General features: G+C 38.7%; 1 protein-coding gene and 1 long non-coding RNA gene across 2 annotated transcripts; one reads left to right on the forward strand and one right to left on the reverse strand.

Annotated features, from left to right (window-relative positions):
* Positions 1 to 216: 216 nt before the first annotated feature.
* Positions 217 to 7,352, forward strand: c1galt1b (core 1 synthase, glycoprotein-N-acetylgalactosamine 3-beta-galactosyltransferase, 1b). Its single transcript, XM_040028793.1, has 4 exons — positions 217 to 739; positions 863 to 1,133; positions 3,040 to 3,704; positions 4,588 to 7,352. Exons 2-4 carry the CDS (start codon positions 908 to 910, stop codon positions 4,885 to 4,887), a joined length of 1,191 nt encoding a protein of 396 aa, XP_039884727.1. The 5' UTR covers positions 217 to 739; positions 863 to 907; the 3' UTR covers positions 4,888 to 7,352.
* A 128-nt stretch (positions 7,353 to 7,480) lies between these two features.
* On the reverse strand, positions 7,481 to 12,132 carry LOC120731674. Its single transcript, XR_005695401.1, has 6 exons — positions 12,032 to 12,132; positions 8,606 to 8,726; positions 8,376 to 8,469; positions 8,188 to 8,232; positions 7,686 to 7,756; positions 7,481 to 7,581 (listed from the first exon to the last, which is right to left on the reverse strand). It is a non-coding gene; the product is annotated as an uncharacterized LOC120731674 (long non-coding RNA).

The following is a 12,132-nucleotide window of genomic DNA, read 5'->3' on the forward strand; positions in this document are numbered from 1 at the left end:
AACCAGACTTTGCTTCCTTTGTTTATATAACTGTATTTATGCTCAACTTTCACAGTCAAATATATTCCACAACTCACATCTTTTTCTGAGAAAACAAAAGTCATATTATTACGTATTATTTTATAAAGAAAACACGCCACTCTCCATATTAACTTATGTGAAAACATGTCTGCGCTTTTCTTCTGAATAAATTGACCGGAAGTTACTTTTTTTAGACGGAAGGAAGCGGTAGACAAGTTAGATGTAGTTCTTGGCGTGTTTCGTATAATATTAGTAATACTATTGTAATCTGCGTGACAGTTTCACTAAACTCTCTGACTTTATTCCTGTCAGGATTTTTTTCAGCCCGTCGGTGGGCTGCGTCGTTTCCTCTTGCTCCGTGTAACCGCGACGTGATGGAAAGTTAACGTTAGCACTCGGAAAAATAACGGACTAGCCAGTTAGCTATCACCAGCTGTCCTAACACACATGACTGGAGAAACCGATTAACTGGTTATGACTGTGACTGTACTTAGTTCTATTTTTCTTCCGGGGAAATTTTGTTTTCTCGGTTAACATACATATTCTTTTAGCAGGTTTTTACCCCACCCCCACACCCACCATCATACGTGTTAACTTAGCAAGTGTGGCTAGCTGGGCTACCTGAAGAAAAACGCCGCTTTATGCGCGGAAGTGTTTGAACACCTATGGACTAGCTGTGTGCTGTCATAAAGCTGATATGGTTGATAGGCTAAAGCTGGTGAGTAAACCACACCTTTAACAGGGAGTGACAAACACTTGTAATCATGCTCATAGTCAACACGTCTACAGCTCGAGACTGTAGTGAAACTTAGGTCCATGCTTCCTTTGCTCTCGTACGCAGCTGCTGCCAAGTTAAGTCTCTGCCCGTGAGGACATCCGGTCCACCATGAAGACCCTCGGACCCAGAATCTCATTTTATGCGGGCTTTGTGGTGGGAACTTTTACACTGTACGTGTTTCTGCGGCAGCTTTGGTTTGAGAAGACTCTGCCAATGCATCAAGTCACCACCTTGGCTAGAATTCAGGACTACCAGCAACAGCTCGAGGAGGAAAAGAAAATGTGGAAGAAAGAGGGGTCTGCACTTTTCAACCTCGAGCACCCTCATCACATAGGTATCACAGCATATGCCTCTTTAATGCCTTAATTAAACACCAATCTGTGTGTTTCAGACTTTGAATCTTCTGATAAATTAATAATTTACGGTATTCAGCTTTGGACTTTGGTCAGCTACACTTACAGCATAAATGAAAACTTCCTTTTTAAATTTCACTTCTTCATTGTAGTCCCTTTTATACCATAGTAGTCTCACTTTCTGCTAGGCAAGTTTGTACATTATATGTATAGGTAGCGAAACATAGAAAGCCATGAACTGCTTCAGTAGCTACAAATATAGGTAAAAACCTTTCAATGTTTTAAAGGGGTGAAATGTTTTGGCTTAAACCAGAACAATATTTTATCTTCAGGCCAAGTGAGGATGTGATTCTATTTATCTTCAGACTTTTAGGACATATGTTCTCAACAAGGAAAAGGGTTGAGTCCGGTTTATAAAACTTTATCTCTTGCACGTGACCACGAGCTACATAGTTATATCCTTGAAGATTGTACATATTCATTCACTTAGAGCACAGGTTCGGAGTCACCTTGTTGCCTTATTTAACTGAAATGTCTGCAGTAATCCGTTTTTTATTTTTCAATATTTTTTATTTTGATTAACAAAAATGTGCTCTGTGTTTGACGATTAACAGAGCCAAGTTACATTTGTTTTAGATTGCAGCTGTTTTCGTTTACTACAGCCATAACTCTCTCAAGCCTTGTTTATAACCGCTAAGTAGCCTTTCCTGTTATACCTGAGTACTTTCTGTATGATATGAATCTATGTAAAACCCATGATGCAGTAATGTAGTCAAAAGTGGGCTTTACGGGCAGCTGTGTGTTTACATTTCTAGGGACGTGCACATCAGGACACAATCTAGGATTTCAAAGAGGTTTGTGGTGTGCTTATGGCGTAGATTTAGCAAAGAAGTATAAATCCCTTATAACCAATCAAGATTAGAACATTACCAAGTGAGAACTGTGGACAAGAAATCAATAGTCATATAATCATGAGGATAAAGTGGAGATCATTGACTGCACCCTCAGGAAGCTCAGCAGTCGGCAGGTCTTGACCTGGAATCCACAAGGAAGAAGAAAGATGTGAAAGCTCAGGAACATGTAGCACAGGTGCATATCACTGTACTGAGTCATGAGTATTAGTTACTAGAGCTTTTTGTTCTCCCTGCAAAAACAAAAGTGAATACACACAGAGTCACCAATCAATTGTATAACACTTTTATAAAATAATATAGGTGCATAAATGCTGAAATGGATTCTTTTACCCGTTGGTAGGTGGTTGCCAGGCATTTCATAATATTCATGAATTTCATCGGGTTAATATGTGCAGTACCTGTGTACTATGCCAATTTTGGTTGCTCAACTCCTGATTATGTTGGAGGATCTCACAGGCAGACAGATTTTGTATGCTATAGTAAAATGTTGCAGGGGTCCGTACACTTCATGGGGTGTTGTAGTGCATGAAAGCATGTTATTACCTGATTGATCCCCACTTTTCCAGTAATCTGGTATCTTATGTATGTGCAAATATACCTTGAGTACTCAGATTTGATGTGAAATTAAGGTGAAGTAATTCATTACTGGTAACTTGCCCAAACTGTTTATCTAAATAGCTGTTGCACTGCACTGATCTGCACTGCTTTTTTGTGACAGAATTATTACCAACCATGACTAGTCTCAGTATTTCCAAGTTGCCATCAGCAAATTAAATGTGAAATCTTGTCTTTTTTCTGCATTGAGTATTTGCGAACCTGGAAGCACAGTCACCAACAATAACATGTGAGCAAAACATCTTTCCATTAGTTTACCCTCCAGGACCATCAGTAGTTGTAGGAGGTTCCTGAAACAGTTGGACTTATCTTTGTTTCAGTCAGTGAAATGATAATAACGTCTCTGTGTCCTTACCAGGTGAGGATAGCCGCATGGCTGATGAATTGTACAAAAAGGTGCGTATTCTTTGCTGGGTGATGACTGGACCCAAAAACCTGGAGACGAAGACTCGACATGTGAAGTACACTTGGAGTCGCCATTGCAATATTGTTGTCTTCATGAGCTCTGTGGATGACCCCGACTTCCCCACAGTGGGATTAGGTACAAAGGAGGGTCGGGATCAGCTGTACTGGAAAACAATTCGGGCCTACCATTATGCTTATGAGCATTATGCAGATGAGGCCGATTGGTTCCTCAAGGCAGATGACGACACCTACGTCATAGTGGACAACCTGCGCTGGATTCTTGCAAACCACACACCTGAGGAACCTATTTACTTCGGCAGACGATTCAAGCCCTACACTAAACAGGGCTACATGAGTGGTGGTGCAGGCTACGTACTGAGCAAAGAGGCTTTGCGAAGATTTGTTGAAGGTTTTAAAAGCAAACAGTGTACTCATACTACCTCCGTAGAGGACCTGGCAATGGGGCAGTGCATGGAGAAAGTTGGGGTGCTGGCTGGAGACTCCAGAGACTCTTTTCATAGGGAGACATTTCACCCCTTTGTCCTTGAGCAGCACCTCACTGCCAAATTTCCAAAGAGCTTCTGGTATTGGAGCTACTGCTACTACCCCATCTCAGAGGCAAGTGTGGCAAACACCGTTGACATTGTGTTTACTCTTGACATCACTATTAAAGAGGTTTAAAGAAAGCTGAACACTATTAATATTTTAACTGAATTCTCACCTGCAAAATAAAATCCAATATTTGGATGCATTTCCACTTCACTCCATACTAGAACAATGTTTAAAGTGGACCTGTTATGCTTGTTGTTTTTTCTTTCTGGCATGCGTGCAAAGTGGTGGAAGCTAATATGGATTTTTAAATATTGAGGTTAGCATTATATGCTTAATCTCTGTTAGCCAAACGCTGAAGCTTTGGACTGCACTCTCTTGCTTGTGAGGTGCAGCCAGTCTGAATAAAGTGAGCTTACTGGAAGAGCAGCTAATATAAGAGAGTGGTTGAACTAATTCAAAATTTTGTATCTTGCAAAGCTACTCTAGTAGAGTCCAAGAATAAAATCCGCAAGGGTGCATAATAGATCCAGTTTTAGCATTATATGTTTAACCAGACTAGCATTCTTTAATCAGTCATTAACTAGCACAGCTACACCTGGTTAAATCATAATCTGCATGAGCATCTTGAACATGATGCGTGTTACCAACATTGTCACTGTCAATTAGCATTTATACACATGGTGTTTAGACCCACAAAATGGTGATATCGCAACAAGACTGTGGGCTGGGTACTGCAGTTTTGTTACAGCCCTACTGTTTAACCAAACTGATGGAGTCTTGCATTCATTTCTGGATTTATCAAGCATGAATAAATAGTCTGACGCAAGACAATTCGTCTTCTTTTGTACTCCACCCATTCACATTGACATTTTCTTTTGTTTACACAACAAACATTCCTCCATGTGTATTAATAACCATATCTTGTTTTTTTTTTCTCCTTTTTTTTCAGGGTCCTAACTGCTGCTCGGACATGTCAGTATCTTTCCATTACGTGGATGCTGTAGGGATGTATTTAATGGAATATTACACTTATCACCTGCATGCCTTTGGCTACAGATATCGCTATCAGCCTCCCACCCCACTTGGCTACAGTATAAATAAGTTTGAATCCTGGGATGCTGGGAAAAAAGACAAAAAGCTGGAACAAAAACTAGTCCATCCAGACCTATCCAGAACTGACAAGAGACAGAATGAAGATCCCCCTCCTGTAGATGGTAAAGATGGTCCTGCTGCTGCAGAGGGTAAATAACAGTAGGACTTTGTAGCAGTGTTGAGGGTACTGATCATTAGGATATGCGGTGGATTTGGGGTGTTGAGTGTTTGGGTATCCATTCTGATAATCAAAGTGAAGTATAAAAACTTTGTCCACTTAGACTGCTAGTGAACTTTGACAGCAAGACTGGGTGTTCCCCATGCTAAAAGGTGACCTGTGGCTCTGTATGTCAGTTTTGTCAGGTGTTTTCACAGATTGTTCCATAACAGGACTCACCTTTCTGTTGTTCTGAAAACAAAGTAAACCAGTATTTCCAGTGCATTTTAAAAAAAGTGACTTTTCTGTTCTTTCATTTCTTACCACAAAGTCCCAGTAAAACTTGTTCTAACACTCTTTAAGGCTTGCTGGAGTTGTTAGGCTTCAGTTCACACTTATAGCTACATGTGCCTGAAACCTGGTTTATGTCAGATCATATTGTTGTTTACGAGAGTTTGATGCCTCCCAAACACTAGCGTTTAGGATTGTGCTTAAAAGCCTTTTCACATAAAATACAAGGGTAGCATCTCTTTACTTTTTATCTTTGGTTGTTTTGTGTTTTGACAAGTTCCTTCTTTGAAGACATGTTTTAAACCAAGATGTTGCATAAGTCTAAAAGGTTTACTTAAGTGAAGTAGTTACAGTTAACTAATAATATTTATGTACCCATTAGTCTGCATCTCTTGGTAAACCAGACATCAGAATTGGTGAAAAACTGCTGTTTTCCTAAAAAGTAAATAGGCTAATCAAAGTGGATCTCCTATTTTTCAAAGTAACAGTGGAAAAAAAAAGGTTTTAAAAAAGTGATGAATAGGTCAATCTTTTATTCTCTATCAAATGAAATATTTTGTCCCATGGATGGTTAAATAAATATATATATATATATATATATATATTACTCTCAAAATCTGGCAAAATACATTTTTTATCACACATTCAGCCTTAATTAAACAGTAACAGCTATTAAAAATGATCTCAGTTGCCAGATTATTAGGTAGACGAGCTGAAACAGAATCCATCCTGAAGTTTTCTCTGTTTAATTAACACATCCAGCTGTGCAATGTTCAAACTACACATAAAACATGTCTGAAACTAGTGTAGAAAGAAGAATTTATGTGTTCTTAGGTCTACCTAATAAACTGGCAACTGATTGTATTAATATTTGATATAACCGATATCATACGTTACTAAATGTATTTTAGGAAAATATTTTGATTGCATACTCCTCAATAGTGAGGTGACTGTTATGCTTTAAAAGGAATCTAAATTTCTACAATGCAGCCAAAGATTTCACACAAGACCACAGTGAAGGCTGATGAACCTGTTCAGCTGTTATATGTGATCGGGCTGATTGTGTGGCGCTTGTGGGTCTTTTTCTTTCTTTCTTTCTTTCTTTCTTTTGTTAAAGATGACTTTGTTTAGTCAGCAAAGACTTTCTGGGAAGTCAGTCGGATGAAGAACAAGTTAGTCAAACTTGTTTTGTCTTCTCTGGAATGAAAAATGATCTTAATCAACCGACCCACAGCACATTGTTACCTTTCTGTGTAACGTGCTGCACACAGTTTCCTGCATCTTCCTACAGTGGAGTCATTAGCTTGTGCCTTGTAAATTGAGATTGTATGAGCCAGCCATTAGCTGCACACTTGACTTAGCACTGTGACATGAGCGTGAAGAGAGTGTTGATTCAGATGGCTGTTTTATTTTACCGAATCCATCTGTTGTAATGTGTTTGAGCTTCATTCAAGTCAGTGAATGTCTTTTTTGTTTTTTTAAGTTTGACGAAGGTGGTGTTATTTTGAAACTCTTTGCCAGTCAGGCCTCATTTGAAGTTGGCACACTTTGCACATGTAAAAAATAAAAGTAATAACAGCTCTTTTGCTAGTTTCTAACCAGACATTAAACCTGTGGTAGATGCAGTAATCACCAAAGGTGAGCTTAAATGCTGAAAGAAGAAGAAGGAATTTGGCACATATCTGCAGAGTGACTAAAGGTTTTCATGGAACGGTAGCCATTTTTTTTTCTTTTTCTTTTTATGACCACATTTTCTTCAAGGTTAAAAATGTATGAGGTTGATATTTTCAAATATAACTTTGTGTTTACACTTGGTTTCTGTAGTATGTGCACGAACACATGCATGTTCACCAGAGCATGTTTTAAAAAAATGTTTTTTTCTTCTCATCTTTCTTTTGGCCGCTCACGTTCACATTTGATATCAGCCGCATCATTTCTAATGGTCCTTGACAATCTTCTCATTTCAGAGTTTTCTTAAAGGGAATGGTGTACAGTGCTATATTTATATTTGGAACGTATTTATGTTGGAATTGAAATCTTAATTGAGTCGTTACACATCAGTGTGGATATGAGTTCATTTTAATGTGTGAGCACACATGATATAATCAGTGTGCAGGGTTGTTTTTAGTGAAATGGTAATTTAATCACTATAAATAAAAGCATATTTTATTTTATATCTTGATTTTGTTTACATGTATTTGCACAGAGCATTTTTCTCATCACAGCAGAGGAACATTCATGCAGGGTTACTATGACTGTGAATAATATTTGATGGGCGGATGGACATTGTCCACAAGTACAGTAGCCCTGAGGGTTTACAGCGCGATGGAAAAGCCGAAGTTTCACCATGAGGGTTCATGATACAAGTATGTGTCATGTGTCCATTAAACAAAGCGTTCCATCCTGAGGGGAAAAAAAATCCAAAATGCAGTCAAAACATTTGCACAAAAGCGATACATAACTTTCTTTCTGGTATTTCTTTTTTCTCAAGTGGGCAGGTTTCTTACCTAAGCCTTCCATCATCAGTGAAACTGCCTCCTCTTTTCTGCATACCTGTTTCCACGCAGACTAGTCATACCTGTTGCAAAGAAAAGTAAAGTGCTTTCAAGCTATCTACACTGACCAAGAAACACTGCTCACTGCTTCCTGGAACTAGATTTGTCACTTGCCATGGAATACCAGACTTGACAGATCCACCACCTTTTCACAATCTCAGCCTGAGCTCTTGTGATAGGCGTGAAAAAATCAGGAGAGGCTGTAGAGAGTGTAATGCTGCCTCTTGATTGAGAGCGAGCAGTTGCTCCCAGCTCATCCATCAACAAGTGTGGTTTACTGTTACTGTTTTAACACCTATGCCTAACCATGTTGTTTTTGGAGTCTAAACCTAACTAACAAGTGTTTCCGAAGGTGCTTAAAAGTGACCTGAGATTTAAGAAAATGCATCTAATTCATTTATCAGCACATCTTCCTTCTAGTAAGAACTGTTCTACTGATTCCAAAGGCACTCACTTGTTCTCCACCCCAACAGATCAGCAAGGCTGTGATCAGTGTCCCCTGCAAAAGAAAAATATTGCATTCAGTAAAGCACAATGATGAAAACTTGTTTAACAGCAAATTCAGCTGCTTTTTATGTTAAAACAACTACAGGTTAAATGAGTTTCATTCTTAGGAAAAGTGGAGCTAAATTCTTGGCATACTGTTTGTCAGAGCAGCATTTCTCCGTCCCATCAGACCCAGAAAGCTGTCATAACCGATGTCATCAAATCTCTTCAAATCACGGTCCGATCCAGCCTTGGGGGACAGTGAAAACAAGTTAGCCTTTTGCTCAGTGTTGTTATTTTTTCAGCTTCTTATTTAATATGTTTGCTGAAGTGGCTGCGAAGTTCTGCGTGGAAATGTGAGTGCATCTCATTTGACTTAGTCATACCTCTGTCAGTGGATTGTAGGCCTCTTCTTCACACCAGCACCTCACAGTCAGTAAGATGAAGATACTCAATGCAACCAGTGAAAAATGTGTTCCCTCCATCACTTCACTGAACTGTGAATCACTGGATTAAAGGTAAAAAGAAAAACAAAAGACATAAGTAAGCTACAAGTGAATTTACACATTAGGGAATCAGATGGGAGGCGTCTCCATGTATCTGTGGTTAAGGTGTTCTTTGTTCTCTGTTGAACTGTCCTCCACAACACTTAGCGATGTGTTGTGTAACTTCAGTTTACAACGATGCAGCAAAGCTGTTTGAGTATAGTTAAATACTGCTTCTTTAAGGCACCAGTTTATCTTAGTGGTACTCATCTGCCTTGTGCAGAACTGTGGCACTCATTTTCATATAGTTGTATGAATGATGCATATCAAATTATTGTTGACCCCAGAGTGTCTTAAAATATGAGTTTTTGAGTATTTGGTTTAAAGCACATCTATTTTTGCATTTGGCTCAAATATAAACATTTAATATGTAGCAGCCTAGGCCTATTGCTACATAACTTAGGATGGATTTAGGGTCACCTGATACAGCCCTAACTATAAGATTTATCAAAAAGGAAAGTTTTAAGCCTAATCTTAAAAGCAGAGAGGGTGTCTGTATCCTGAATACAAATTGGAAGCTGGTTCCACTGAAGAGAGGCCTAAAAATGGAAGGCTCTGCCTCCAATTCTACTTCAGAACACTCTAGGAACCACAAGTAAGCCAGCAGTCTGAGAGTGAAGAGCTTGATTCAAAGTGACATGGTACTGTGAGGTCTTAATGAGGCCTGATTATTCAAGACGTTACATATAAGGAGAAGGATTAAACATTCAATTCAGGATTTCACTGGGAACAAAGCATGAGAAGCTAGTATAGGAGAAATATGCTCTTCCTTTCTAGTCCCTATCAGTACTCTTGCTGCAGCATTTTGGATCCACTGAAGGCTTTTCAGGGAGTTTTTAGACATCCTGATAATGATGAATTACAGTAGTCCAGTCTTGAAGTAACAAATGCAGGAACTAGTTTTTTCAGTATCACTCTGGGACAGGATGTTGCCATCCAGAATAAGCATCTGGCTGGATGTCAGATTTTTATGGCTGAGTGCAATAACCTCAGTTTGATTTGAATATAGAAGCAGGAAATCAGATATCATCCAGGTCTTTATGTCTTTAAAGACACTCATGCAGTTTAACTAACTGGTGTGTGTCATCTTGGTTCATGGATAGATAAAACGTGGTTTTAGATGCATAGCAAATATCTGCCCACTGATTAGCCTTAAATATTATGTCAGTCTCTAAAGGCCTAATACTGGTTTGGTAAAGCTTCAATTTGCTTCTGTGGCATCACCATCATTATATAAAGTCCATTAACTTTCGTGTGAATTATGTAATCTATTAATCTATTCTGCTGTCCATGACCACAGCCATTTCTTCATAAAATGATTCACTTGTTCCCTTTTTTTGTGCTTCAAATGACTTTGTAGATCTCGTGCTGTTAACAGCATGAAGAGCGCTATGCAGAAAACCAAAAGGTACACATTGAAACCTTGGCAATTTCAATGATGGGATCTGTGACTCTGTTCTGCTGAGGGACAGTTCAAGACCAGAGACAGTTACAGAACGTGACTTTTTTGGGGTGGAGGGTCAGCAAATCAGCACAAAATTGCCCTAAGTGCCACATTTATCTGTTAATGATACACTTGATGAAACATTTCTGTCCTGATTGGAGTGGTCTTTTCAGCAGGGCCAAAGGGATCACTAACTAGTTTGATGACTATGAAAATGATGCCATGGCTTTGAAAGAAAACAGATCTAAAAGCAGTTAAACAAATATGGAATATTTTGGACAGACATGACAGACAACGCCCTCATTAAAATACAAAATGATGAGCTCCCTGTCCAATAAAATTACACAGACCTAAAGTACTAGTTTTTACTAAAGCACACAACATACAAAGTGCTTTGCCATCAGTATTTAAAAATAAAGGTGAACTAAACCTCATAGCAGGTTGTTGATTTCATATTATTTTTTCCTCTGTCTGTTGACTGTGATGCATTTTTTGACTGAATTTTTAAAATGTTTTGTGATTTGTGGGATTCAGGTATATCCCAGAAAAACAAGACATTCTTCCAGAATTTCATGAGCATTCCTCTTGAATTTTGTATGTTACAGCTGAAACCCAAGCTTACAGTAAACTTTCTCTAGTGTGTTCATAACAGAATACAGAGTAAACACTACTGTTTCAGTGCTTCCTCTAACACCTTTTGAACTAATAACCACGTCAGCTGTATATGGACAATACACAACATTGTCTATTGTCTGCCTAGGCTCAGGGCAGACCAATGACTGGCTGGAGAGATCATATTTCTCAGATGACTTGAGACTCTCTGCTCGAACTGCTGCCCATGCAACACAAACCCAGATAAGTGATAGAAGGATGGCATTGTCTATTGTCAATCTCTGTCAAATAAACGTCAAATACATGTCTATTAGCCAACATGAGCAGTTCCTATTTTATTGTTTACATTTTTTTCTTTCTTTTCAGAAGTCTAAGGAGGAGCTTAACCTTTGAAACATTATGCTGTTGATAAAAACTTGAAAGGTGCTTATTGACTGAGCAAACACCATGTAGATGAAGTATTGTGCCACACCTCTTAATCTTTGAATTCAGTTGTATTCAAAGACGAAAGTCAAATACGTAGCCACGCAGTCCACCTTTACAAATATTTATGAAGGAATGGGTGAGTGCCACTGTTAGCACTCACTCCCGCAGTCCAGCGACATGGAATTACTGGTGTTAGGTTAACTGGTAATTCTATATGCCTGTAGGTGTGAGTGCAAATAGTTGTCTGGCTCTTTGTGTTAGCTCTTTGTGATAGTCTGCAGCCTATCCCAGCTGCAACCAAGTTGCGATGATGAGTCGCTGAGTCCTGAGGTGGAAAAAGGTGAGCTGAAAGGCTACAAACTTCTTCTGGCATCAACACAAAAACTGTGCTAGGAGCTTCATGGCATGGATTTCAATGTCTGAGCAGCTCCTGCAGCTGTGATGTGTATGCCATATTTTGTGCATATAGTATGACAATTATTTTTATTTGCTATCACTCCATTGCTTTTTACCTATACTTATATTTATCTATTCTCACCTCATCCCACCTCAACTGGCTGCTAGAAATAAGAATAATTAAGGAATAATATAGCAAGTTTTAAATAATCAGATAACTATAGTGCATCAAGTGATACATTTTGACCTAATTGCTTATGATTTAAGTCAAAATGGAATAAAATAGCCATGGAGTATTGTGTTATCACATAATCCCACAATATAATTTAATTCATGCAGTCAGCCATATAAAGACTCATGTAACGAACCAAAAGTGTAAAAAATCTTACCCTGAGCTGATCTTTATGTATAAACCAACAATCACTCCAGCTTTTCCCTTCGCATCAGAGCAGCGCCATGTCACGTTGAAGCCAGTCTTTTAAGACAGCAG

The sequence above is a fragment of the Simochromis diagramma genome, unplaced genomic scaffold (assembly GCF_900408965.1).
Source record: "Simochromis diagramma unplaced genomic scaffold, fSimDia1.1 OVJJ01000483.1, whole genome shotgun sequence".
NCBI lineage: Eukaryota > Metazoa > Chordata > Actinopteri > Cichliformes > Cichlidae > Simochromis > Simochromis diagramma.

Excerpts from the sequence above, each read along its gene's own strand:
- c1galt1b (XM_040028793.1), top strand. The coding sequence starts at position 908 with ATGAAGACCCTCGGACCCAGAATCTCATTTTATGCGGGCTTTGTGGTG. Across the intron at positions 1,134-3,039 it reads CGAGCACCCTCATCACATAG|GTGAGGATAGCCGCATGGCT; the intron begins GTATCACAGCAT and ends TGTCCTTACCAG. Across the intron at positions 3,705-4,587 it reads GCTACTACCCCATCTCAGAG|GGTCCTAACTGCTGCTCGGA; the intron begins GCAAGTGTGGCA and ends CTTTTTTTTCAG.